The sequence below is a fragment of the Lissotriton vulgaris genome, chromosome 2_1 (assembly GCF_964263255.1).
Source record: "Lissotriton vulgaris chromosome 2_1, aLisVul1.2, whole genome shotgun sequence".
In the NCBI taxonomy this organism is placed as follows: domain Eukaryota; kingdom Metazoa; phylum Chordata; class Amphibia; order Caudata; family Salamandridae; genus Lissotriton; species Lissotriton vulgaris.
In genome coordinates this window covers 16,224,660-16,250,649 of record NC_141687.1, presented here as the reverse complement: position 1 = coordinate 16,250,649, position 25,990 = coordinate 16,224,660, and the positions used below count along the sequence as shown (strand labels likewise).

At 51.7% G+C, this 25,990-nt stretch overlaps 1 protein-coding gene across 1 annotated transcript in view; it reads left to right on the top strand.

Moving 5' to 3' along the window:
- The window catches only part of LOC147729472 (unconventional myosin-X-like), a 763,954-nt gene that overhangs the window by 520,225 nt on the left and 217,739 nt on the right, over positions 1–25,990 (top strand). The window contains exon 21 of the mRNA XM_086954339.1: positions 4,419–4,533. Coding sequence (XP_086810465.1) covers positions 4,419–4,533 — 115 coding nt within the window. The remainder of the gene's footprint in view (positions 1–4,418; positions 4,534–25,990) is intronic.

Genomic DNA, 25,990 nt, shown 5'->3' with positions numbered 1-25,990 from the left:
TTTGAAACAAGGCATAGGATTTTAAACTTAATTTTCTACACAACTGGAGCAAATGCAGTTCTTTAAAGGCTGCTGTGATATGAATAGAATTTCTTTTAATCCACTCGGACAACTTAATAAAAAGCCTCTGAACCAATCTCAAATTGTTTATTGCACCCCAGAGTCTGACAAACCTTTTTAGCACTAAAGGTGGCAAGGTCAAAGTTACGGCAACATCTAAAGCTCCCATCGAAAAATTCTTTGGGCCATCTCACCCTCCTCCTAACACAGATCCCCTTTCCTCGCAGACCCCCTTGCCGGACAGACCCCCCTGCCGGACAGACCCCCCTGCCGGACAGACTCCCCTGCCATGGAGAGCTCCCCTGCCATGGAGAGCTCCCCTGCCAAGGAGAGCTCCCCTGCCACGGAGAGCTCCCCTGCCACGGAGAGCTCCCCTGCCACGGAGAGCTCCCCTGCCACGCAGACCTCCCCTGCCACGCAGACCCCCCTGCCGGACAGACCCCCCTGCCGGACAGACCCCCCCTGCCCCGCGGACCTCCCCTGCCCCGCAGACCTCCCCTGCCCCGCAGACCTCCCCTGCCCCGCAGACCTCCCCTGCCCCGCTGACCTCCCCTGCCCCGCTGACCTCCCCTGCCCCGCTGACCTCCCCTGCCACATAGACCTCCCCTGCCACATAGACCTCCCCTGCCACACAGACCTCCCCTGCCACACAGACCTCCCCTGCCACACAGACCTCCCCTGCCACACAGACCTCCACTGCCACACAGACCTCCACTGCCACGCAGACCTCCACTGCCACGCAGACCTCCACTGCCACACAGACCTCCACTGCCACACAGACCTCCACTGCCACGCAGACCTCCACTGCCACGCAGACCTCCACTGCCACGCAGACCTCCACTGTCGTGCAGACCCCCCCCCCTGTCGTGCAGACCCCCCCCCTGTCATGCAGACCCCCCCCTGTCGTGCAGACCCCCCCCTGTCGTGCAGACCCCCCCCTGTCGTGCAGACCCCCCCCCTGTCGTGCAGACCCCCCTGCAGGGACCACGCTCTTGAAAGATCCATCCACTACCAGGGTTGCATCATCTGAGTAAGAAGTCTTGAAACATTTACCAGCTTAAAATAGTAGGTTTCTGAATCGCGGCCCTATTTTTTTTGCTTGGTTATTTGTAGTAAAGATCTGGATGTCGAGGAGGAAGGTGGAGCTTTCTGGATTGTGGCTTCACTAGTCCACAGAGGTAAGTTTACCTTCATCCTACATCCTGACCCCTGAACCCTATGTGAGCGCATGGTATACGGCGAAGAGTCGTGCGCCTCACACAGGAGATGTGGGTGTACTGTTAATGGCTTTGAGGAGCAGCTTCAGCAGTTTCTCTTTTCACCAGTAGGTGGCAGACTGCCATTGCTTTGGAGCTGGTATGGGTCTAGGATTGAGTGGCATGGGTGATCATGAGAGTGACTTTATAGTTCTAGTGTTTTTTGTGCATTTGAATGAGGCCCACTGCTTCCTTCAGACAAGCGAAGGAACACAGGACACACGGCCAGGGCTTCATATCATCTGACATGCAGCTCACACCTTTGAAGACCCCAGCCTCTGAAAGATGAACCATAGACCACCATGAGGTCAGGGGCACACGGTTGTAAAGAGCCAGACCCATCTTCCAACTTCCCTGATTTAAATCACCAAATACTGCCTCGAGGAGAGGTGTATAGAGCTTCATAAAGAGGGGTTAAGGGATGTACCATGTCGCAGGGAGGGGTGATAGAGCCTCAGGAGAGGGCTAAAGGGATGTGCCATGTAGCTGGGAGGGAAAGGAGATAGGGCCTTGAGAAAAGGGGTACAGGGATGTACCATGACACAGGGAGGGAGGGAGGGGAGATAGAACCTCCAAGAGAGGGGTAAAAGGATGTACCATGTCGCAGGTATCGAGGGGAGATAGAGCCTCGAGGACAAGGGTAAAGGGATGTTTGCAGGGAGGGAGGGTTGCAGACAGATGGCAGTGGCTCTGCAGTGATACTCCTATAGAGAGTTGCCATGTTGTGGAAGACAAGACTTGCTTGCCATGTCGCTGCCTCTTGTGTGCGGATCTATCAGACACTCCTCGCCTGTGCTCCACTCATCAGACACTCCTCGCCTGTGCCCCACTCATCAGACACTCCTCGCCTGTGCCCCACTCATCAAACACTCCTCGCCTGTGCTCCACTCATCAGACACTCCTCGCCTGTGCTCCACTCATCAGACACTCCTCGCCTGTGCTCCACTCATCAGACACTCCTCGCCTGTGCTCCACTCATCAGACACTCCTCGCCGGTGCTCCACTCATCAGACACTCCTCGCTGGTGCTCCACTCATCAGACACTCCTCGCCTGTGCTCCACTTATCAGACACTCCTCGCCTGTGCTCCACTCATCACACTCCTCACCTGTGCTCCACTTATCAGACACTCCTCGCCTGTGCTCCACTCATCAGACACTCCTCGCCTGTGCTCCACTCATCAGACACTCCTCGCCTGTGCTCCACTCATCAGACACTCCTCGCCTGTGCTCCACTCATCAGACACTCCTCGCCTGTGCTCCACTCATCTCGCCTGTGCTCCACTCATCAGACACTCCTCGCCTGTGCTCCACTCATCAGACACTCCTCGCCTGTGCTCCACTCATCAGACACTCATCGCCTGTGCCCCACTCATCAGACACTCCTCGCCTGTACCCCACTCATCAGACACTCCTCGCCTGTGCTCCACTCATCAGACACGCCTCACCTGTGCTCCACTCATCAGACACTCCTCTCCGGCGCTCCACTCATCAGACACTCCTCGCCTGTGCTCCACTCATCAGACACTCTTCGCCTGTGCTCCACTCATCAGACACTCTTCGCCTGTGCTCCACTCATCAGACACTCCTCTCCGGCGCTCCACTCATCAGACACTCCTTGCCTGTGCTCCACTCATCAGACACTCCTTGCCTGTGCTCCACTCATCAGACACTCATCGCCCGTGCTCCACTCATCAGACACGCCTCACCTGTGCTCCACTCATCAGACACTCCTCTCCGGCGCTCCACTCATCAGACACTCCTCGCCTGCGCTCCACTCATCAGACACTCCTCGCCTGCGCTCCACTCATCAGACACTCCTCGCCTGCGCTCCACTCATCAGACACTCCCCGCCTGCGCTCCACTCATCAGACACTCCTCGCCTGTGCCCCACTCATCAGACACTCCTCGCCTGTGCCCCACTCATCAGACACTCCTCGCCTGTGCTCCACTCATCAGACACTCCTCGCCTGTGCCCCACTCATCAGACACTCCTCGCCTGTGCCCCACTCATCAGACACTCCTCGCCTGTGCCCCACTCATCAGACACTCCTCACCTGTGCTTCACTCATCAGACACTCCTCGCCTGTGCTCCACTCATCAGACACTCCTCGCCTGTGCTCCACTCATCAGACACTCCTCGCCTGTGCCCCACTCATCAGACACTCCACGCCTGTGCTCCACTCATCAGACACTCCACGCCTGTGCTCCACTCATCAGACACTCCACGCCTGTGCTCCACTCATCAGACACTCCACACCTGTGCTCCACTCATCAGACACTCCTCGCCTGTGCTCCACTCATCAGACACTCCTCGCCTGTGCTCCACTCATCAGACACTCCTCGCCTGTGCCCCACTCATCAGACACTCCACGCCTGTGCTCCACTCATCAGACACTCCACGCCTGTGCTCCACTCATCAGACACTCCACGCCTGTGCTCCACTCATCAGACACTCCACGCCTGTGCTCCACTCATCAGACACTCCACACCTGTGCCCCACTCATCAGACACTCCACGCCTGTGCTCCACTCATCAGACACTCCACGCCTGTGCTCCACTCATCAGACACTCCACACCTGTGCTCCACTCATCAGACACTCCACACCTGTGCTCCACTCATCAGACGCTCCACACCTGTGCTCCACTCATCAGACACTCCTCGCCTGTGCTCCACTCATCTGACACTCCCCACCTGTGCTCCACTCATCAGACACACCTCACCTGTGCTCCACTCATCAGACACTCCACACCTGTGCTCCACTCATCAGACACTCCACACCTGTGCCCCACTCATCAGACACTCCACGCCTGTGCTCCACTCATCAGACACTCCACGCCTGTGCTCCACTCATCAGACACTCCACACCTGTGCTCCACTCATCAGACACTCCACACCTGTGCTCCACTCATCACACTCCACACCTGTGCTCCACTCATCAGACTCCACACCTGTGCTCCACTCATCAGACACTCCACACCTGTGCTCCACTCATCACACTCCACACCTGTGCTCCACTCATCAGACACTCCACGCCTGTGCTCCACTCATGCCCACACACAACACGCACTCACCTGCTGACTGAATATGGGTCCCTTTGCAGGTACAAGATGCTCTTGGACTCGAAGAACCACTCCAAAGACGCCCGGGCTCAGTGCGGGGCCTTCCTGCAGTCCTACGAGGGCACCAAGAAGCAGTGGCAGCTGGGCAAAACCAAGGTAAGCTGGGCAAAACCAAGGTAAGCTGGGCAAAACCAAGGTAAGCTGGGCAAAACCAAGGTAAGCTGGGCAAAACCAAGGTAAGCTGGGCAAAACCAAGGTAAGCTGGGCAAAACCAAGGTAAGCTGGGCAAAACCAAGGTAAGCTGGGCAAAACCAAGGTAAGCGGGGCACAGCCAAGGTAAGCTGGGCAAAACCAAGGTAAGCTGGGCAAAACCAAGGTAAGCTGGGAAAAACCAAGGTAAGCTGGGCAAAGCCCAGAGCAGTCTGGGGCAAATCCGAGGTTTCTGGAGAAATCCAGATGAGTCTGGGGATATCAGAGGGATACACAGGACCTGAAGGAGTCCAATGTAATGTAATGTAATGTATACTTGTAAAGCGCACTGTTACCTCGTTACGTGGCGTCCTGGCGCTGTATACCGCTGGGAAACCCATCCTGGCTTTCCCTGTGAGAGGGCACCCCCAAGGTGAAGCCAGGCATCCCTGGCGCTGCCGGGGCCGTTGTGGAGATTAAGCAAGCTATTGCCCAGAGTTGCAGAGTGGGACCCATGGTCAGCGTAGGCACCTAGGCGAGAATTATCGAGTCCGCGGACATTGACCCAAGACCCTGCCGCGTCGGGAATTGAACCCTGGTCCCGGACCGACCTCTGCTTCAGGGTCTGCCGCTTCTAACCAGTGAGCCACACTTCTCCAAAGAAATGTCAAAGGCGTCTAGGAAAGCCAAAGCATTTTAGGAATAGTCTGGAGTCCAAGAGGGATTCTGGAGATGTCTGGGAGAGTCTGGAGCTGTCCGGGGAGGCCTGAGTGAGTCTGCGGATGTCTGGGTGAACCTCGGAGGTCTGGGTGGGCCTGGGGAGTGTCTAGGTGAACCTCGGGAGGTCTGGGTCAGCCTGGAGAGTGTCTGAGTGAGTCTGGGGATGTCTGGGTCAGCCTGGGGAGTGTCTGGGTGAGCCTGGAGCGTGTCTGGGTGAGCCTGGAGCGTGTCTGGGTGAGCCTGGAGCGTGTCTGGGTAAGCCTGGAGCGTGGAGCGTGTCTGGATGAGCCTGCAGAGTGTCTGGGTGAGCCTGGGGAGTGTCTGGGTGAGCCTGGCGAGTGTCTGGGTGAGCCTGGCGAGTGTCTGGGTGAACCTCAGGAGGTCTGTGTCAGCCTGGAGAGTGTCTGGGTGAGCCTGGAGAGTGTCTGTGTCAGCCTGGTGCGTGTCTGTGTGAGCCTGGAGAGTGTCTGGGTGAGCCTGGGGAGTGTCTGGGTGAGTCTGGAGAGTGTCTGGGTGAGCCTGGGGAGTGTCTGGGTGAGCCTGGTGAGTGCCTGGGTGAGCCTGGAGAGTGCCTGGGTGAGCCTGGAGAGTGCCTGGGTGAGCCTGGAGAGTGCCTGGGTGAGCCTGGAGAGTGCCTGGGTGAGCCTGGAGAGTTTCTGGGTGAGCCTGGAGAGTGCCTGGGTGAGCCTGGAGAGTGCCTGGGTGAGCCTGGAGAGTGCCTGGGTGGGCCTGGGGAGTGTCTGGGTGAGCCTGGAGAGTGCCTGGGTGAGCCTGGAGAGTGCCTGGGTGAGCCTGGAGAGTGTCTGGGTGGGCCTGGGGAGTGTCTGGGTGAGCATGGGGAGTGTCTGGGTGAGCCTGGGGAGTGTCTGGGTGAGCCTGGGGAGTGTCTGGGTGGGCCTGGAGAGTGTCTGGGTGAGCCTGGGGAGTGTCTGGGTGGGCCTGGAGAGTGTCTGGGTGGGCCTGGAGAGTGTCTGAGTGAGCCTGGGGAGTGTCTGGGTGGGCCTGGAGAGTGTCTGGGTGAGTCTGGGGAGTGTCTGGGTGAGTCTGGAGAGTGTCTGTGTCAGCCTGGAGCGTGTCTGGGTGAGCCTGGTGCGTGTCTGGGTGAGCCTGGTGCGTGTCTGGGTGAGTCTGGGGAGTGTCTGGGTGAGCCTGGAGAGTGTCTGGGTGAGCCTGGGCAGTGTTTGGGTGAGCCTAGGGAGTGTCTGGGTGGGCCTGGGGAGTGTCTGGGTGGGCCTGGGGAGTGTCTGGGTGGGCCTGGGGAGTGTCTGGGTGGGCCTGGGGAGTGTCTGGGTGGGCCTTGGGAGTGTCTGGGGGAGCCTGGGGAGTGTCTGGGTGAGCCTGGGGAGTGTCTGGGTGAGCCTGGGGAGTGTCTGGGTGAGCCTGGGGAGTGTCTGGGTGAGCCTGGGGAGTGTCTGGGTGAGCCTGGGGAGTGTCTGGGTGAGCCTGGAGAGTGTCTGGGTGAGCCTGGAGAGTGTCTGGGGAGTGTCTGGGTGAGCCTGGGGAGTGTCTGGGTGAGCCTAGGGAGTGTCTGGGGAGTGTCTGGGTGAGCCTAGGGAGTGTCTGGGTGGGCCTGGGGAGTGTCTGGGTGGGCCTGGAGAGTGTCTGGGTGAGCCTGGGGAGGACTGACGTAGGCCGACGGAGTGTGGGAATGCCCGAAGGAGACTCAATCCAATGGGCCGTGGTGATATCTGAGGGCGAGCTCTGAAATTCAGCGGATCCTGTGAATGTCCAGGGGGGTCGGCGGATGTCCAAGGAAGTATGAAGATATCCATGGCGAGTTTAAGGTTGTTCAAGGACGTCATAGGGAAATCCGAAGGATTCTGGGGGAACTCCAAGTGACATCTGGGGATATCTTAGCAATTCTGAGGAAAAGTCGAAGCATTTTGGTGAAAATTCAGAAGATTATGAAGAAAGTCAAACAATTCTGGGAAGATTTGAAAGTATTCTGTACAAAACTGACGCTGGTACCAGACTTCACAGGGTGGGCACCACACAGGCTGTATCGCATGGACCGTCACACACCGGTGTATCACAGGGTGGGCTCACACATGTGATAGCGAGAATTATCGAGTCCGCGGACATTGACCCAAGACCCTGCCGCTTCGGGAATTGAACCCTGGTCCCCGACCGACCTCTGCTTCAGGGTCTGCCGCTTCTAACCAGTGAGCCACACTTCTCCAAAGAAATGTCAAAGGCGTCTAGGAAAGCCAAAGCATTTTAGGAATAGTCTGGAGTCCAAGAGGGATTCTGGAGATGTCTGGGAGAGTCTGGAGCTGTCCGGGAAGGCCTGAGTGAGTCTGCGGATGTCTGGGTGAACCTCGGAGGTCTGGGTGGGCCTGGGGAGTGCCTAGGTGAACCTCGGGAGGTCTGGGTCAGCCTGGAGAGTGTCTGAGTGAGTCTGGGGATGTCTGGGTCAGCCTGGGGAGTGTCTGGGTGAGCCTGGAGCGTGTCTGGGTGAGCCTGGAGCGTGTCTGGGTGAGCCTGGAGCGTGTCTGGGTAAGCCTGGAGCGTGGAGCGTGTCTGGATGAGCCTGCAGAGTGTCTGCGTGAGCCTGGGGAGTGTCTGGGTGAGCCTGGCGAGTGTCTGGGTGAGCCTGGCGAGTGTCTGGGTGAACCTCAGGAGGTCTGTGTCAGCCTGGAGAGTGTCTGGGTGAGCCTGGAGAGTGTCTGTGTCAGCCTGGTGCGTGTCTGTGTGAGCCTGGAGAGTGTCTGGGTGAGCCTGGGGAGTGTCTGGGTGAGTCTGGAAAGTGTCTGGGTGAGCCTGGGGAGTGTCTGGGTGAGCCTGGTGAGTGCCTGGGTGAGCCTGGAGAGTGTCTGGGTGAGCCTGGGGAGTGTCTGGGTGAGTCTGGAGAGTGTCTGTGTCAGCCTGGAGCGTGTCTGGGTGAGCCTGGTGCGTGTCTGGGTGAGCCTGGTGCGTGTCTGGGTGAGCCTGGTGCGTGTCTGGGTGAGTCTGGGGAGTGTCTGGGTGAGCCTGGAGAGTGTCTGGGGAGTGTCTGGGTGAGCCTGGGCAGTGTCTGGGTGAGCCTAGGGAGTGTCTGGGTGGGCCTGGGGAGTGTCTGGGTGGGCCTGGGGAGTGTCTGGGTGGGCCTGGGGAGTGTCTGGGTGGGCCTGGAGAGTGTCTGGGTGAGCCTGGGGAGGACTGACGTAGGCCGACGGAGTGTGGGAATGCCCGAGGGAGACTCAATCCAATGGGCCGTGGTGATATCTGAGGGCGAGCTCTGAAATTCAGCGGATCCTGTGATTGACCAGGGGTGTCGGGCGGATGTCCAAGGAAGTATGAAGATATCCATGGCGAGTTTAAGGTTGTTCAAGGACGTCATAGGGAAATCCGAAGGATTCTGGGGGAACTCCAAGTGACATCTGGGGATATCTTAGCAATTCTGAGGAAAAGTCGAAGCATTTTGGTGAAAATTCAGAGGATTATGAAGAAAGTCAAACAATTCTGGGAAGATTTGAAAGTATTCTGTACAAAACTGACGCTGGTACCAGACTTCACAGGGTGGGCACCACACAGGCTCTATCACATGGACCGTCACACACCGGTGTATCACAGGGTGGGCTCACACATGTGATAGCACCCGTGTAGCGCCTACTCTGTGATATCACAGGGTAAGCTCAGAACATATGCTATCACAAGGTAGGCTCAGTTTTGGGGTGTGTCTTGGGGTCCAGGGTTGTGTTGGAGAGTGCCTCTGTCAGCTGTAGTGTTGAGTTGTGTTTTGGGGTGTGCCTAAGGGTCTCAGGGTTGTGTTGGAGAGTGCGTCTGTCAGCCCTAGTGTTGTGTTTTGGGGTGTGTCTTAGGGTCCAGGGTTGTGTTGGATAGTGCATCTGTCAGCTGTAGTTGTTGTGTTTCGGGGTGTGTCTTAGTGTCTTGGGGTTGTGTTGGAGAGTGCATCTATCAGCCCTAGTGTTGGGTTGTGTTTTGGGGTGTGTCTTAGGGTCTCAGGGTTGTGTTGGAGAGTGCCTCTGTCAGCTGTAGTGTTGAGTTGTGTTTTGGGGTGTGCCTAAGGGTCTCAGGGTTGTGTTGGAGAGTGCATGTGTCAGCCCTAGTGTTGAGTTGTGTTTTGGGGTGAGTCTTAGGGTCTCAGGGTTGTGTTGGAGAGTGCATCTGTCAGCCCTAGTGTTGAGTTGTGTTTTGGGGTGTGTCTTGGGGTCTTAGGGTTGTGTTGGACAGTGCATCTGTCAGCTGTAGTGTTGAGTTGTGTTTTGGGGTGTGTCTTAGTGTATTGGGGTTGTGTTGGAGAGTGCATCTATCAGCCCTAGTGTTGGGCTGTGTTTTGGGGTGTGTCTTAGGGTCTCAGGGTTGTGTTGGAGAGTGCATCTGTCAGCCCTAGTGTTGGGTTGTGTTTTGGGGTGTGTCTTGGGGTCTTAGGTTGTGTTGGAGAGTGCATCTGTCAGCTGTAGTGTTGAGTTGTGTTTTGGGGTGTGGCTTAGGGTCCAGGGTTGTATTGGAGAGTGCCTCTGTCAACTGTAGTGTTGAGTGGTGTTTTGGGGTGTGTCTTAGTGTCTTAGGGTTGTGTTGGAGAGTGCCTCTGTCAGCTGTAGTGTTGAGTTGTGTTTTGGGGTGTGGCTTAGGGTCTCAGGGTTGTGTTGGAGAGTGCATCTGTCAGCCCTAGTGTTGAGTTGTGCTTTGGGGTGTGGCTTAGGGTCTCTGGGTTGTGTTGGAGAGTGCGTCTGTCAGCCCTAGTGTTGAGTTGTGCTTTGGGGTGTGGCTTAGGGTCTCAGGGTTGTGTTGGAGAGTGCGTCTATCAGCTGTAGTGTTGAGTTGTGTTTTGGGGTGTGGCTTAGGGTCTCAGGGTTGTGTTGGAGAGTGCATCTGTCAGCCCTAGTGTTGGGTTGTGTTTTGGGGTGTGTCTTGGGGTCTTAGGGTTGTGTTGGAGAGTGCATCTGTCAGCTGTAGTGTTGAGTTGTGTTTTGGGGTGTGGCTTAGGGTCCAGGGTTGTGTTGGAGAGTGCCTCTGTCAGCTGTAGTGTTGAGTTGTGTTTTGGCGTGTGTCTTAGGGTCCAGGGTTGTGTTGCAGAGTGCACCTGTCAGCCCCAGTGTTGAGTTGTGTTTTGGGGTGTGTCTTAGTGTCTTAGGGTTCTGTTGGAGAGTGCATCTGTCAGCCCTAGTGTTGGGTTGTGTTTTGGGGTGTGGTTTAGGGTCTCAGGGTTGTGTTGGGGAGTGCCTCTGTCAGCCCCAGTGTTGAGTTGTGTTTTGGGGTGTGTCTTAGGGTCCAGGGTTGTGTTGGAGAGTGTATCTATCAGCCCCAGTGTTGAGTTGTGTTTTGGGGTGTGTCTTAGTGTCTTAGGGTTGTGTTGGAGAGTGCATCTGTCAGCCCTAGTGTTGAGTTGTGTTTTGGGGTGTGTCTTAGGGTCTCAGGGTTGTGTTGGAGAGTGCATCTGTCAGCTGTAGTGCTGAGTTGTGTTTTGGGGTGTGTCTTAGGGTCTCGGGGTTGTGTTGAAGAGTGCCTCTGTCGGCTGTAGTGTTGAGTTGTGTTTTGGGGTGTGCCTAAGGGTCTCAGGGTTGTGTTGGAGAGTGCGTCTGTCAGCTGTAGTGTTGGATTGTGTTTTGGGGTGTGTCTTAGGGTCCAGGGTTGTGTTGGATAGTGCATCTGTCAGCTGTAGTTGTTGTGTTTCGGGGTGTGTCTTAGGGTCTCAGGGTTGTGTTGGAGAGTGCATCTATCAGCCCTAGTGTTGGGTTGTGTTTTGGGGTGTGTCTTAGGGTCTCAGGGTTGTGTTGGAGAGTGCCTCTGTCAGCTGTAGTGTTGAGTTGTGTTTTGGGGTGTGCCTAAGGGTCTCAGGGTTGTGTTGGAGAGTGCATGTGTCAGCCCTAGTGTTGAGTTGTGTTTTGGGGTGAGTCTTAGGGTCTCAGGGTTGTGTTGGAGAGTGCATCTGTCAGCCCTAGTGTTGAGTTGTGTTTTGGGGTGTGTCTTAGTGTATTGGGGTTGTGTTGGTGAGTGCATCTATCAGCCCTAGTGTTGGGCTGTGTTTTGGGGTGTGTCTTAGGGTCTCAGGGTTGTGTTGGAGAGTGCATCTGTCAGCCCTAGTGTTGGGTTGTGTTTTGGGGTGTGTCTTGGGGTCTTAGGGTTGTGTTGGAGAGTGCATCTGTCAGCTGTAGTGTTGAGTTGTGTTTTGGGGTGTGGCTTAGGGTCCAGGGTTGTATTGGAGAGTGCCTCTGTCAACTGTAGTGTTGAGTTGTGTTTTGGGGTGTGCCTAAGGGTCTCAGGGTTGTGTTGGAGAGTGCGTCTGTCAGCCCTAGTGTTGTGTTTTGGGGTGTGTCTTAGGGTCCAGGGTTGTGTTGGATAGTGCATCTGTCAGCTGTAGTTGTTGTGTTTCGGGGTGTGTCTTAGTGTCTTGGGGTTGTGTTGGAGAGTGCATCTGTCAGCCCTAGTGTTGAGTTGTGTTTTGGGGTGTGGCTTAGGGTCTCTGGGTTGTGTTGGAGAGTGCGTCTGTCAGCCCTAGTGTTGAGTTGTGCTTTGGGGTGTGGCTTAGGGTCTCAGGGTTGTGTTGGAGAGTGCGTCGATCAGCTGTAGTGTTGAGTTGTGTTTTGGGGTGTGGCTTAGGGTCTCAGGGTTGTGTTGGAGAGTGCATCTGTCAGCCCTAGTGTTGAGTGGTGTTTTGGGGTGTGTCCTAGGGTCTGGGGGTTCTGTTGGAGAGTCCATCTGTCAGCTGTAGTGCGGAGTTGTGTTTTGGGGTGTGTCTTGGTGTCTTAGGGTTGTGTTGGAGAGTGCATCTGTCAGCTGTAGTGTTGAGTTGTGTTTTGGGGTGTGGCTTAGGGTCTCAGGGTTGTGTTGGAGAGTGCCTCTGTCAGCTGTAGTGTTGAGTTGTGTTTTGGGGTGTGTCTTAGGGTCTCAGGGTTCTGTTGGAGAGTGCATCTGTCAGCTGTAGTGTTGGGTTGTGCTTTGGGGTGTGTCTTAGTGTCTTAGGGTTGTGTTGGAGAGTGCATCCATCAGCAGTAGTGTTGAGTTGTGTTTTGGGGTGTGTCTTAGTGTCTCTGGGTTGTGTTGGAGAGTGCATCTGTCAGCCCGAGTGTTGGGTTGTGTTTTGGGGTGTGGCTTAGGGTCTCAGGGTTGTGTTGCAGAGTGCATCTGTCAGCTGTAGTGCTGAGTTGTGTTTTGGGGTGTGTCTTAGGGTCTCGGGGTTGTGTTGGAGAGTGCCTCTGTCAGCTGTAGTGTTGAGTTGTGTTTTGGTGTCTGTCTTAGTGTCTCAGGGTTGTGTTGGAGAGTGCGTCTGTCAGCCCTAGTGTTGAGTTGTGTGTTGGGGTGTGTCTTAGTGTCTTAGGGTTGTGTTGGAGAGTGCGTCTGTCAGCTGTAGTGTTGAGTTGTGTTTTGGGGTGTGTCTTAGGGTCTCGGGGTTGTGTTGGAGAGTGCATCTGTCAGCTGTAGTGTTGAGTTGTGTTTTGGGGTGTGTCTTAGGGTCTCGGGGTTGTGTTGGAGAGTGCATCTGTCAGCTGTAGTGTTGAGTTGTGTTTTGGGGTGTGTCTTAGGGTCTCAGGGTTGTGTTGGAGAGTGCGTCTATCAGCCCTAGTGTTGAGTTGTGCTTTGGGGTGTGGCTTAGGGTTTCAGGGTTGTGTTGGAGAGTGCATCTATCAGCCCCAGTGTTGAGTTGTGTTTTGGGGTGTGTCTTAGGGTCTCAGGGTTGTGTTGGAGAGTGCGTCTGTCAGCCCTAGTGTTGAGTTGTGCTTTGGGGTGTGTCTAAGTGTCTCAGTGTTGTGTTGGGGTGTGCATCTGTCAGCTGTAGTGTTGAGCTGTGTTTTGGGGTGTGGCTTAGTGTCTCAGGGTTGTGTTGCGGTGTGCATCTGTCAGCTGTTGAGTTGTGTTTTGGGGTGTGGCTTAGGGTCTCGGGTGGTGTTGGAGAGTGCATCTGTCAGCTGTAGTGCTGAGTTGTGTTTTGGGGTGTGTCTTAGGGTCTCAGGGTTGTGTTGGAGAGTGCATCTGTCAGCTGTCGTTGTTGTGTTTCGGGGTGTGTCTTAGGGTCTCAGGGTTGTGTTGGAGAGTGCATCTGTCAGCTGTAGTGTTGAGTTGTGCTTTGGGGTGTGTCTTAGGGTCTCGGGGTTGTGTTGGAGAGTGCGTCTGTCAGCCCTAGTGTTGAGTTGTGTTTTGGGGTGTGTCTTAGTGTCTTGGGGTTGTGTTGGAGAGTGCATCTGTCAGCTGTAGTTGTTGTGTTTCGGGGTGTGTCTTAGGGTCTCAGGGTTGTGTTGGAGAGTGCCTCTGTCAGCCCTAGTGTTGAGTTGTGTTTTGGGGGGTGTCTTAGTGTCTTAGGGTTGTGTTGGAGAGTGCATCCATCAGCTGTAGTGTTGAGTTGTGTTTTGGGGTGTGGCTTAGGGTCTCAGGGTTGTGTTGGAGAGTGCATCTGTCAGCTGTAGTGTTGAGTTGTGTTTTGGTGTGTGGCGTAGGGTCTCGGGGTTGTGTTGGAGAGTGCATCTATCAGCTGTAGTGTTGGGTTGTGTTTTGGTGTGTGTCTTAGTGTCTCAGGGTTGTGTTGGAGAGTGCATCTGTCAGCTGTAGTTGTTGTGTTTCGGGGTGTGTCTTAGGGTCTCAGGGTTGTGTTGGAGAGTGCATCTGTCAGCTGTAGTGTTGAGTTGTGTTTTGGGGTGTGTCTTAGGGTCTTGGGGTTGTGTTGTAGAGTGCGTCTGTCAGCCCTAGTGTTGAGTTGTGTTTTGGGGTGTGTCTTAGTGTCTTGGGGTTGTGTTGGAGAGTGCATCTGTCAGCTGTAGCTGTTGTGTTTCGGGGTGTGTCTTAGGGTCTCAGGGTTGTGTTGGAGAGTGCGTCTGTCAGCCCTAGTGTTGAGTTGTGTGTTGGGGTGTGTCTTAGGGTTGTGTTGGAGAGTGCATCCATCAGCTGTAGTGTTGAGTTGTGTTTTGGGGTGTGTCTTAGGGTCCAGGGTTGTGTTGGAGAGTGCATCTATCAGCTGTAGTGTTGAGTTGTGTTTTGGGGTGTGTCTTAGGGTCTCAGGGTTGTGTTGGAGAGTGTGTCTGTCAGCTGTAGTGCTGAGTTGTGTTTTGGGGTGTGTCTTGGGGTCTCAGGGTTGTGTTGGAGAGTGCATCTATCAGCTGTAGTGTTGGGTTGTGTTTTGGGGTGTGTCTCAGGGTCTCAGGGTTGTGTTGGAGAGTGCATCTATCAGCTGTAGTGCTGAGTTGTGTTTTGGGGTGTGGTTTAGGGTCTCGGGGTTGTGTTGGAGAGTGCGTCTGTCAGCCCTAGTGTTGAGTTGTGTTTTGGGGTGTGGTTTAGGGTCTCGGGGTTGTGTTGGAGAGTGCATCTGTCAGCTGTAGTGCTGAGTTGTGTTTTGGGGTGTGGTTTAGAGTCTCGGGGTTGTGTTGGAGAGTGTGTCTGTCAGCCCTAGTGTTGAGTTGTGTTTTGTGGTGTGTCTTAGGGTCTCAGGGTTGTGTTGCAGAGTGCATCTATCGGCCCTTGTGTTGAGTTGTGTTTTAGGGTGTGTCTTAGTGTCTCAGGGTTGTGTTGGAGAGTGCGTCTGTCAGCCCTAGTGTTGAGTTGTGTGTTGGGGTGTGTCTTAGTGTCTTAGGGTTGTGTTGGAGAGTGCGTCTGTCAGCCCTAGTGTTGAGTTGTGTTTTGGGGTGTGTCTTAGGGTCTCGGGGTTGTGTTGGAGAGTGCATCTGTCAGCTGTAGTGTTGAGTTGTGTTTTGGGTTGTGTCTTAGGGTCTCGGGGTTGTGTTGGAGAGTGCATCTGTCAGCTGTAGTGTTGAGTTGTGTTTTGGGGTGTGTCTTAGGGTCTCAGGGTTGTGTTGGAGAGTGCGTCTGTCAGCTGTAGTGCTGAGTTGTGTTTTGGGGTGTGTCTTGGGGTCTCAGGGTTGTGTTGGAGAGTGCATCTATCAGCTGTAGTGTTGGGTTGTGTTTTGGGGTGTGTCTTAGGGTCTCAGGGTTGTGTTGGAGAGTGCATCTGTCAGCCCTAGTGTTGAGTTGTGTTTTGGGGTGTGGTTTAGGGTCTCGGGGTTGTGTTGGAGAGTGCGTCTGTCAGCCCTAGTGTTGAGTTGTGTTTTGGGGTGTGTCTTGGGGTCTCAGGGTTGTGTTGGAGAGTGCATCTATCGGCCCTTGTGTTGAGTTGTGTTTTGGGGTGTGGTTTAGGGTCTCGGGGTTGTGTTGGAGAGTGCGTCTGTCAGCTGTAGTGCTGAGTTGTGTTTTGGGGTGTGTCTTGGGGTCTCAGGGTGGTGTTGGAGAGTGCATCTATCAGCTGTAGTGTTGGGTTGTGTTTTGGTGTGTGGCTTAGGGTCTCGGGGTTGTGTTGGAGAGTGCGTCTGTCAGCTGTAGTGTTGTGTTTTGGGGTGTGTCTTAGGGTCTCAGGGTTGTGTTGGAGAGCGCATGTGTCAGCCCTTGTGTTGAGTTTTGGGGTGTGCATCAGAGTTTTCGGTTGTGAGGTTTGGGTGTGCTGGAGAGTGTGTCTGTTGGCCCCTGTGGTGTGTGTTTGGAAGTTTCTCTCCCGTCCCTCGAGTTGTCTTCTGGTTTTGGGGTGTGGTTGTGAGTTTGGGGTGTGTTGGTAAGTGTGCGTCGGCTCCAATAGTTCACTCTGTACCAGTTCATATCTTGCCCTTGTTGTTACCCTTTTGTTTGGTGTGCATATGTGATTTCTTCGGGTTGGGGTTCCTTTTGATGCCTGTACCGCAACTGTTACCTCCTTTCCCTGTTACCTCCTTCCCTAAAGTTGTAAAGCGCTCTGATATCCTTCGGGGTCATTTTCGCGCTATATCAAACTTAATAAAATAAAAAATAATAGTGTGAGTTGGGTGGGGGGGGGGTGGTGGGGGAGGGGCGAGGGTGATATTTTGCCAAGTGACCCCGTTGGGTTTCTGGGGTGAGCGAGGGGTGTGTTAGACCTCGTTGGGTTTCCAGTGGTGCGTTGATGGCGGTGACGCGTCATCTGCACATCCACTGTCTTGGCCCCTCTGCGGGGGAGGGCTGCTGCTCCTTGTGCTCAATGCCGGCCTTCTGCGGACACAGGCCCTGTGCCCTGGAGACAAGGCTGCTTTGTCTTTGCCCCCCTTAAGACCCCTGGCAGCCTGGGCACCCCGTGCCCCGCGCCAAGCGCAGGCCTCCCTGTGATCTGTGACATCACATGTTTGCCCTTTGACCCTCTGCCCAGCATGCTGGGTGGACAGGACTGAGGGCCTATTGTGTTCAGGGGGAGGCGGGTACCAGCCTGACAGGGGGCATGTGCTAGCCCCGGGCACCCCCCGCATGTGCTGGGTGTACAATGAGCGCTCTCTCCTCGGGGACACCCTGTCCCTTGTTTCTGCCGGAGCCAGCCTTGTGATCCTGGACAAGACAAGGAGCGGGGGAGAGGAAGGGAGGGGGGGCAAAGGGGGGCGAGGCAGGGTCCGCCGTCTCCCGCACCCCACTTCAGAAACACAGGGAGCAGGGGAGACATGGGGCATCTCCTCCCTTCAGGGCCCTCACTCCCGGCTCTCCCTCACTCCCGGCTCTCCCCCGCTCCCGGCTCTCCCCCGCTCCTGGTGTTTTCCTCGGCCCTTGTGCAGATGATGAACTCTTTGCAAAAGCACCGTTTTCAAAACAAACAAAAAATGAAGTAAAATAAAGAGAAGAAGCCAGCCCACCCTCCAGGGAGATGGAGACACCGATGCACACACGCCAACGACAGGACATCATTGTGACAAGTCGGCCTGGCATCTGCTGTCCACTATTCACCAGTCCAAACGACCTTTGTTGATGGTAGGTTTAGACAACCCTTATAGAAAGCTATCCGAGTGGTAGCTGTGGAGAGCATTATCACACACAAGAGGGGAGAGGGTCTATATATATAGTCGGTTCAACCACCCCAAACCCCCTAAATAACCTATAGTATACACAAAAGAGGGGTGGAGAAAACAAAAACACAATTTAAACAAAAGTGTGCAAGCAATGGCACACTCATGAGTGATTAAAAACTGCCCTCACACACCATGTGTGTGACATGCTTCATCATCGGGTCTGCTACAACGCCCGGGTGTAGCCACACTCGTGCCCCTCTCTGATGCACCGCAGCGCATCAGAGAGGGGCACGACTGGTGAAGGAGCGTCCCGTTAGAACAGTTGTGTTCTTTGGGACTCTGCCCTCCATGCGCCAGGTCAGGTGATTTGTTTCAATAAACTAGTTATGTCACCGTGTTGGCGGAATTCCCTCCACATAGCCTTTTACTGATGGGAAAAGTGACTTATACCCCTGCTAACACCTATCTAAGGTAAGGGTATCATTATATTAGACTGGGACAGGAAGACGTCCTGAAGAAGACCTATGTGACCCAGTATTTAAGGGCGATAGGGGGTCCTAATACCCTACCCTAGCACTACCATCCATTCATTTTTAACCCTGACCTTGGAACCTACTAATAAAGTTTATATTTGGTATCCAGGAGCCAGTTTTAACTATTCCCTACTGCGATTTTTTTTGTCTATTACTGTGCGCTGCCTTGAGCTGTTGGTTTCTGTCCGTGAACATTGTTGTCACTTTCAGTCTTGTGTTACACGTTGTCTTTGTATATTTTCGTTCCCCCTCCCTATGATCCGCCCGGAGTGTGGCTACACCCGGGCGTTGTAGCAGACCCGATGATGAAGCATGTCACACACATTGTGTGTAGCTGTGGAGAGCAGCCTTCAGGCTAAGTCTTGAAGGAGTGTAAAGCAGCTTGTTTTACCAGTCTATAATCCAGTGAATGACCAAATGAAAGGAGAACCACACTAGGTATATTAAAAATAGATGTATTTATTCTAAACCCATCCCACTAGTCTCTTTACAAGGCTAGAGGCAAAAATACATTCAGTAAACTTATTTAGCACACTGTAAATTAGCACAATATACGTTGAGCCCTAGGGGTGTACCAAACTATATACTAAGAAAGTGGTATAAGTACCACGACTGACATAGATACAAGGCCTAGAGCCTTTAGAATCGCTGGCGCCACCAGGAACCACCCAAGGTAGTGACACAGGCGACCCACAGGGGACACGTGCAGTGTCTAAACACAGCAGCGAATCGCCATGAACTTCTGAGGGGAAAGTCGCAGTTGGAATCTTAAAGATTAAGGACTCTTAGAAGAGGACTAGGAGCAAACCCCTTTAGAACTGGGAGGTTCCAGAGTCAACACCCATGGGAGCACCGGAGTACTCGCGTTACCTCTCCCAGGGAAGCCAGGTGCATAGGTGTCTTTTGGTGCCGGGTTTCGTCGTCTGTCAATGGAGAGCTGCTGAAAAGTGCTGAAAGTATCCGGGTAGATCCAAGGGTGGATCGGAGATCTGAAGAACCTAAAAGCAGAGGGGACCGAGTCTGGGTCACTTGCCAGTGACCAGGAAGGCGATGAGGGGATGCCCACCGATGTCGGGTGATTTCAGGTGAAGAAGGTGAAGCTTGCCTCTTCAAATAATAAGAGAAAAAGTTCCCTCCTAGGCCTCAGTTATTTCAGATCTGTATTTATCAAATTCTTCATATAAAAGTGACAAAATTGCACCAACCACATTTTTTTCTCATTTTTTTCAAAAATATATATCATTTATTATCTTTATACTTTAGAGTATTAGCATTGCTTTCACAGATACAATACAAAATTCATTATATGAAAACACCAGATGAAGCTAAATCACAAAATCCATATAGCAAAAGTAAATTATTAACACAATATATACAACAAGAAAAAAGGAATCACTATTTACAACAACATTATACAAAAGACAAGAAGAATTATTTTCATTAAAAAAGGGAGAAAGAACAATTATTCATGTGTCCCAAAAGGTTATCACCCACACAAACAACTAACACACTCATGTATACACATTCACAAAAGCTCCAATTGTGAAAATGTAGCTGGGTACTAGTAGACAAGGAGCCCCCTGTCACTAGAGCAGTCTCAACCAGATATTTGAGACCCGCACTCTGGGATATTTGAGACCAGAGTGCGGGTGAATACCAATGAATAATTGTTCTTTCTCCCTTTTTTAATGAAAATAATTCTTCTTGTCTTTTGTATAATGTTGTTGTAAATAGTGATTCCTTTTTTCTTGTTGTATATATTGTGTTAATAATTTACTTTTGCTATATGGATTTTGTGATTTAGCTTCATCTGGTGTTTTCATATAATGAATTTTGTATTGTATCTGTGAAAGCAATGCTAATACTCTAAAGTATAAAGATAATAAATGATATATATTTTTGAAAAAAATGAGAAAAAAATGTGGTTGGTGCAATTTTGTCACTTTTATATGAAGAATTTGATAAATACAGATCTGAAATAACTGAGGCCTAGGAGGGAACTTTTTCTCTTATTATTTGCTTTTTCCCCTCTGTTCCCTGGCCTTTACTTACCTTTTTGAGGGGGTCCCATCATCTTCGCTTCGAAGCTTGCCTCTTCAGCCACGAGGACCAGGAGGCGTCGACGATGACCAGGAGCTGGATTTGAGCTGTCCCATGAAGGATGAGGTGGTGTCGGTTTCCGGATTGGACCCAACTAGCCTTGGCAACAGCAACCCACGAAGAAAGCAAAGATTGGCTTCGCAGGGGACGTCTGGAGCAACCAGGGAATCCAAAAGGAAAGAAGTTACCTTCGTGGGGACCCACCAGTCGACGAACCAGGGATTGCAAAGGGGCCTCGAGCAGAAATGCTAGAAGCAGGCTCACGGAACACTCGTGGAGTGTAGGCCCACGATCTTTGCTGCAGACGGTGCTCTAGGCTTGGACTATAAGTAGCTCAACGCACGACTTCAGGAAATCTCAGGAAGTCAATGTACTAGCAAATGTGCACGGTGTCCAGGAGTTCCGGTCCCAATTAAATCACTCATGAGGGCTGCAGGTCTCATCTTTGCTGGGATATTGTGTCGGCCTCTGAGAAGTCTGGAAGTCCATGTTCTGCGTCGCAAATACTTCGGGGTCCGGTGGGACCCTCGGAAATGCGGACCGGCAAGATGATTATTGGTGCCTGTTTGAACAGGGGAGTCACTCCTTGACCCCAAGGGAGATTCTTCCGTCTTCTAGTCGTGTAGAATGTCGAAGTTCCAGGATATATGTTGCAGAGTTTCGTGCAGGTGTAATCTGAAGTCCTAAGGACTGGGGTCCCATACTTATACTAAGAAAGGGGGTTGGGCATACTCTGGGGACCCACCTATGGGAGAATCCAGGGAGGGTGTGGCTACACACCTTTCCCTTTGTCCAGTTTCACGCCAGAGCAGGGGCTGAGTGCCCCTGCAAACGGTTTGAAGTGGGGTATGCACAGGGACACCAAGTGTGCCCCCACCACTGTCTGGAAAGCATTCTCTGAGTGCACCCACCCAGCCCCAGTACACTAAAGCCTGTCTGGGAGGTGGTTACACCTCCCTGTGACAGGAAACCTATTGCTAAGGCCTCCCCTGCCGGAGTTTCGTCCAGCAGCTGGAGGTCAGACCCGTGTCTGTTTATGGCTGTGGCATCCATTTTCTGATGCCAGGGCTCTTTTAAACTATTACAGTTTAAGTAAGTGTGTACATGTTTTCTCCCTCTAGAAGGGTGGAATTCTAACCCCGCCGCCAGGACTGGCTGTGGAGGGGGGGTAGGATTCCAAAGTGTTTGACACCAAACACGACATGTTTCCATGGGATATATGATGTTACAACGCGGACTTTTACTCCGCATACCGTTACAACGCGGTTTTTACAACGCGGATACTGTAACAACGCATGTATTTACAACGCATTTTTTTACAACGCAGGTACCTTTACAACGCATACCATTACAACGTAAGTATTGGTAAGTATATGTTAATATTAATAATATAATAGTAACTTAATTTTAAAAATATAATTTAATGTAATTTTAAATAATTTAATTTGCGTTAATTATTTTAAATTTAAATTAATATTACTTTATTTTTACCATGTACCCCTGTACCCCAGAAACTGAAAACTGACCCTAAACCCCAAAAATAAATTAAAATAATTTTATGAAATATAATTTAAATTAATTATTGAAAATTAAAAACAATATAACTTTATTTTTACCCTGTACCCCTGTACCCCAAAAACTCAAAACTGACCCTCAACCCCAAAAAGAATGCAATGTAATTTAATTTAATTTATTTACTATTAAATAATTTAATTTAAAATTAAATTTAATGTATTTTTACCCTGTACCCCAAAAACTGAAAACTGACCCTGAACCCTAAAAATACCCCTTTACCCAAAAACTGAAAACTGACCCTGAACCCTAAAAATACCCCTTTACCCAAAAACTGAAAACTGACCCTGAACCCTAAAAATACCCCTTTACCCAAAAACTGAAAACTGACCCTGAACCCTAAAAATACCCCTTTACCCAAAAACTAAAAACTGACCCTGAACCCTAAAAATACCCCTTTACCCAAAAACTGAAAACTGACCCTGAACCCTAAAAATACCCCTTTACCCAAAAACTGAAAACTGACCCTGAACCCTAAAAATACCCCTTTACCCAAAAACTGAAAACTGACCCTGAACCCTAAAAATACCCCTTTACCCAAAAACTGAAAACTGACCCTGAACCCTAAAAATACCCCTTTACCCAAAAACTGAAAACTGACCCTGAACCCTAAAAATACCCCTTTACCCAAAAACTGAAAACTGACCCTGAACCCTAAAAATACCCCTTTACCCAAAAACTGAAAACTGACCCTGAACCCTAAAAATACCCCTTTACCCAAAAACTAAAAACTGACCCTGAACCCTAAAAATACCCCTTTACCCAAAAACTGAAAACTGACCCTGAACCCTAAAAATACCCCTTTACCCAAAAACCCTAAACTGACCCTAACCCCTAAAAATACCCCTTTACCCCAAACATACAACATTTAAAAAAAAACTATATACTTACCAATACTTACGTTGTAATGGTATGCGTTGTAAAGGTACCTGCGTTGTAAAAAAATGCGTTGTAAAAACATGAGTTGTAACAGTATCCGCGTTGTAATGGATGCGTTGTAACAGTAGTGCGTTGTAAAAAATGCGTTGTAACAAGTGCACACCGTTTCCATGCAGCCATTCCAAAGTTAGCATTTACCGCGAGGCTCTGCATCACAGAACACCCTCAGAGAATAGATTCTGAAAGCTGTAGAGGGGTCCTGCTCATGCATGGGCACCCTCTCACACAAAACCAAGCACTCTGAATTCAGGATTGATAAGGCCTGCCATAGGGGTGATTTATAGGTTTATATGCGTCAGTGATATAAGGTAGATATAGGTAACCTATATCTTAGTAAGGGGTGCATGTACAATCTTACCCAGGCTGCAGTAGCAGACCTGTGGTGCCATTTTGGAAGGCTTCCCAGGGGTGGCATAATCCATGCTTCAGCCCCTGGTAGGCCTCTGGGGTGCCTATGCCCTAAGTACCAGCAAAGGTGAGACCTTCAGCCCTCACGAGTGACGTGGAACCGGAACCCCTGGACACCATGCACATTTGCTAGTGCATCGACTTCCAAAGCTTTTTTCGAAGTTGTGCATTGGGCTACTTGTAGTCCAAGCCACGAGCACCATTTGCACCAAAGATTGTGGGCCTGCGCTCCATGAGTTTTCCGTGGGCCCGCTTCTAGCATTTCCGCTCGAGGCTCCTTCACGATACCTGGTTTACCTTTGTGGGGACTGGAGGGTCCCCACAAAGGTAACTCTTACGTTTATTGGGCTTTCCTGGTTGCTCCAGATATGCCCCGACTCCCCACCAAATGGTGAGTTCCTCAGACCTTGCTGGTCTGCACCGAAGCCAATCTTTGATTTCAGCGTGGGTTGCTGTTGCCAAAGCTTGTTGGGTCCAATCCGGATACCGACACCGCAGCACTCGACATCCTTCATGGGACAGCTGAAATCCAGCACCTGGTCATCATCGACGCCTCCTAGTTCTCGTGGCTGTAGAGTCAAGCTTCACCTTCACCTGAAATCACCGACATTGGTTGTCATCTTCTTCTCGTCTTCCTGGTCACTCGCAAGTGACCCAGACTCTGTCCCCTATGCTTTCAGGTTCTTCAGATCTCAGATCCACTCTTGGATCCACCCGGTCACTATTCACCTGGACGCCAGCAGCACTTTGCAGCAGCTCTCCATTGAAATAGATGACGAAACACGACACGAAAAGACACCTATGCACCCGGCTTCCCTGGGTGAGGTAGCACGAGTACTCCGGTGCTCCCGTGGGTGTTGACTAGTTCTAAAGGGGTTTGTTCCTAGTCCTCTTCTAAGTGTTCTGAATCTGTAATTTTCCAACTGCGACTTTCCACATAGAAATTAATGGTGATTTGCTGCTGTGTGTAGACACTGCACGTGTCCCCCGCGGGCCCCCTGTATCACTACCTTGGGTGGTTCCTGTGGCCCCAGCGATTCTAAAGGCTCTAGGCCTTGTATCTATGTCAGTCGTGGTTCTTAAACCACTTTCTAAGCATATGGTTTGGTACGCCCCTAGGGCTAATCAGATATAGTGCTAATTTACTGTGTGCTAAATAAGTTTACTGATGTACTTTTGCCTCTAGACTCATAAAGAGACTAGAGGGATGTGTTTAGAATAAATACATATATTTTATATATATACCTGGTGTGGTTCTCCTTTCATTTGGTCATTCATGAGATTATAGACTGGTAAAACAAGCTGCTTTACATTCCTTCAAGACTTAGCCTGAAGGCTGCTCTCCACAGATACCACTAGGATAGCTTTCTATAAGGTTGTTGTTAGATTTGGGGGTCTGTAGTTGGCACAGGTAGGTACTTGTGACAAATAGGGACCCTTGCCTCTAGTCTGGTTAGGGGGTACACTCATAAAATAACCCCTGCTCACCCCCTTGGTAGCTTGGCACAAGTAGACAGGCTTATCTCAGAGGCAGTGTGTAAAGCATGTGTGACCACATACAGTAACCCAGTTGCAACACTACAAATGGACACCACACAAGGTTTATATCAAAAATAAGTATTCTTTACATAAACTTAACACAAGACCATTAAACGACAGAAATCCACAATACTATACTTAAAAATGGTAGTTTTAGCTTAGTTCAGTTCAGTTCTTAAGATGCGACACTTTGCGCCAATGTACCTTACGATGCGTTGCGCTTCCATAACAAGTAAGGTTACAGCGATGGAAATGCGGCAAAGTTCCGGTGCAAAGAAATAAAGACGTGAAGATCTTCCAGATGCGGCACGCTTCTCCGATGATGCGAGAAGTCTCGGCTCGATGCGTCAACTGCAGCGGCGACACCCTTGTTCAGTGATGCAACGGCAACAGCCGCTGCACTCTTCTCCGGCGTTGCGAGAAGCCTCCGCACAATGCAACAACTACAGCGGCGACATCCAAGATGCGACGGCAGCAGCTCCGACAGTGGCGCGCTTCTCCGGGAATGCGAGGCGCTTTTCTTGATGAGGTGCAATTGACAGCTACAGCGCCGACATCCACGATGCGACGGCAGCAACAGCGACACGCTTCTCCTTCGTTGCGAGACTCTTCTCCTGATGCGGTGCAATACGACAGCTACAACGGCAACACCCTCCCTTGGAGTTGCGACGCGACAGAGACACGCTTCCTCTTCGTTGCGAGACGCTTTTCTTGATGCGGTGCAATACGACAGCTACAGCGCTGACATTCACGATGCGACGGCAGCAGCAGCGACGGTGACACGCTTCTCCCTAGTTGAATCGCGCTTCCAGCTCCTTGCGACACACAGTCCCTCAGAAGGCCCAAAACAGCAGCAGGCACTTCCAGAGAACTTTGGGGAGCTGGGGTTTTGAAGTCTGTTGTCCCTGAGACTTCAGCAGGAGGCAAGCTCATTTCCAAGCCCTTGGAGATCCTTCACGAGTTGAAAATAAAGGGACACAAAGTTCTTTCTCCTTTCTTTGGCAGTCAGGCAACCACTGCAGGCCAATCCCCTAAGCAGCACTTCAGCTTAGGGATAGTCTCTCCTCCGTTTCTTCAGGTTCCTCTCCTCAGCAGAGGTTTCTTCTCGTAGTCCAAAAGTGATCTAATTTCTTGGGATCAGGGTCCCAATATTTATAACCCAAAATCCTTTGTCCTCTGAGGGCAGAGGGGCCTTTGCCCAGTCCAAAGCGGTTCTGGAGCACTCTGTTTACATGACTCCTTCTTTCCTTTCACAGTGCAGGGCAGAAACGTCAGACGCCCCACAGGTGGTGGAGCCAGCATTGTGGAAGGCAAGTACAGTCCTGGAGCACTTTGTTGACATGATTCCTTCTCTTCTTTCACACCACAGGGGTTGGGGGGCAGGCACACTCCTTTTCAGGTCCCAGGTGCAACTCTTCCCTCCCATCTAGATGCAGATCTCTCTATTCACCACTAGACGGACTCACCCTGTCTCCTGGGATCCCCCAGCCCTGTCCCTCAAACTCCAGACAAGGAATACACAACCTAGCAGAGACAGGCCTGGATAGTTAGGCAAGAAAATACGAACTTTCTAAAAGTGGTATTTTCAACCACAGAATGTTAAAATCAACTTCACTAAAAGATGTATTTTATCATTCGGAGTCCAGGCATACTAAACTCGAATTTCTTCTGTGTTCCCTGAGTCAGTTAGGATTATAAACATGTAATAATGTAACTACCCATCTGGCCTATAGAGAACAGATAGTGAAAAACGAAAATGGCTGTAATTCACTATTAGGACATGCCACACACACCAGGGCATGCCCTACCTTATACTTACAATGCACCCTGCCCTTGGGCCTAACATAGGGGTGTCTGATATGAAGAAAAGGGAAGGTTTGGGGACTGGCAAGTGGGTGCACTTGCCCAGTCAGC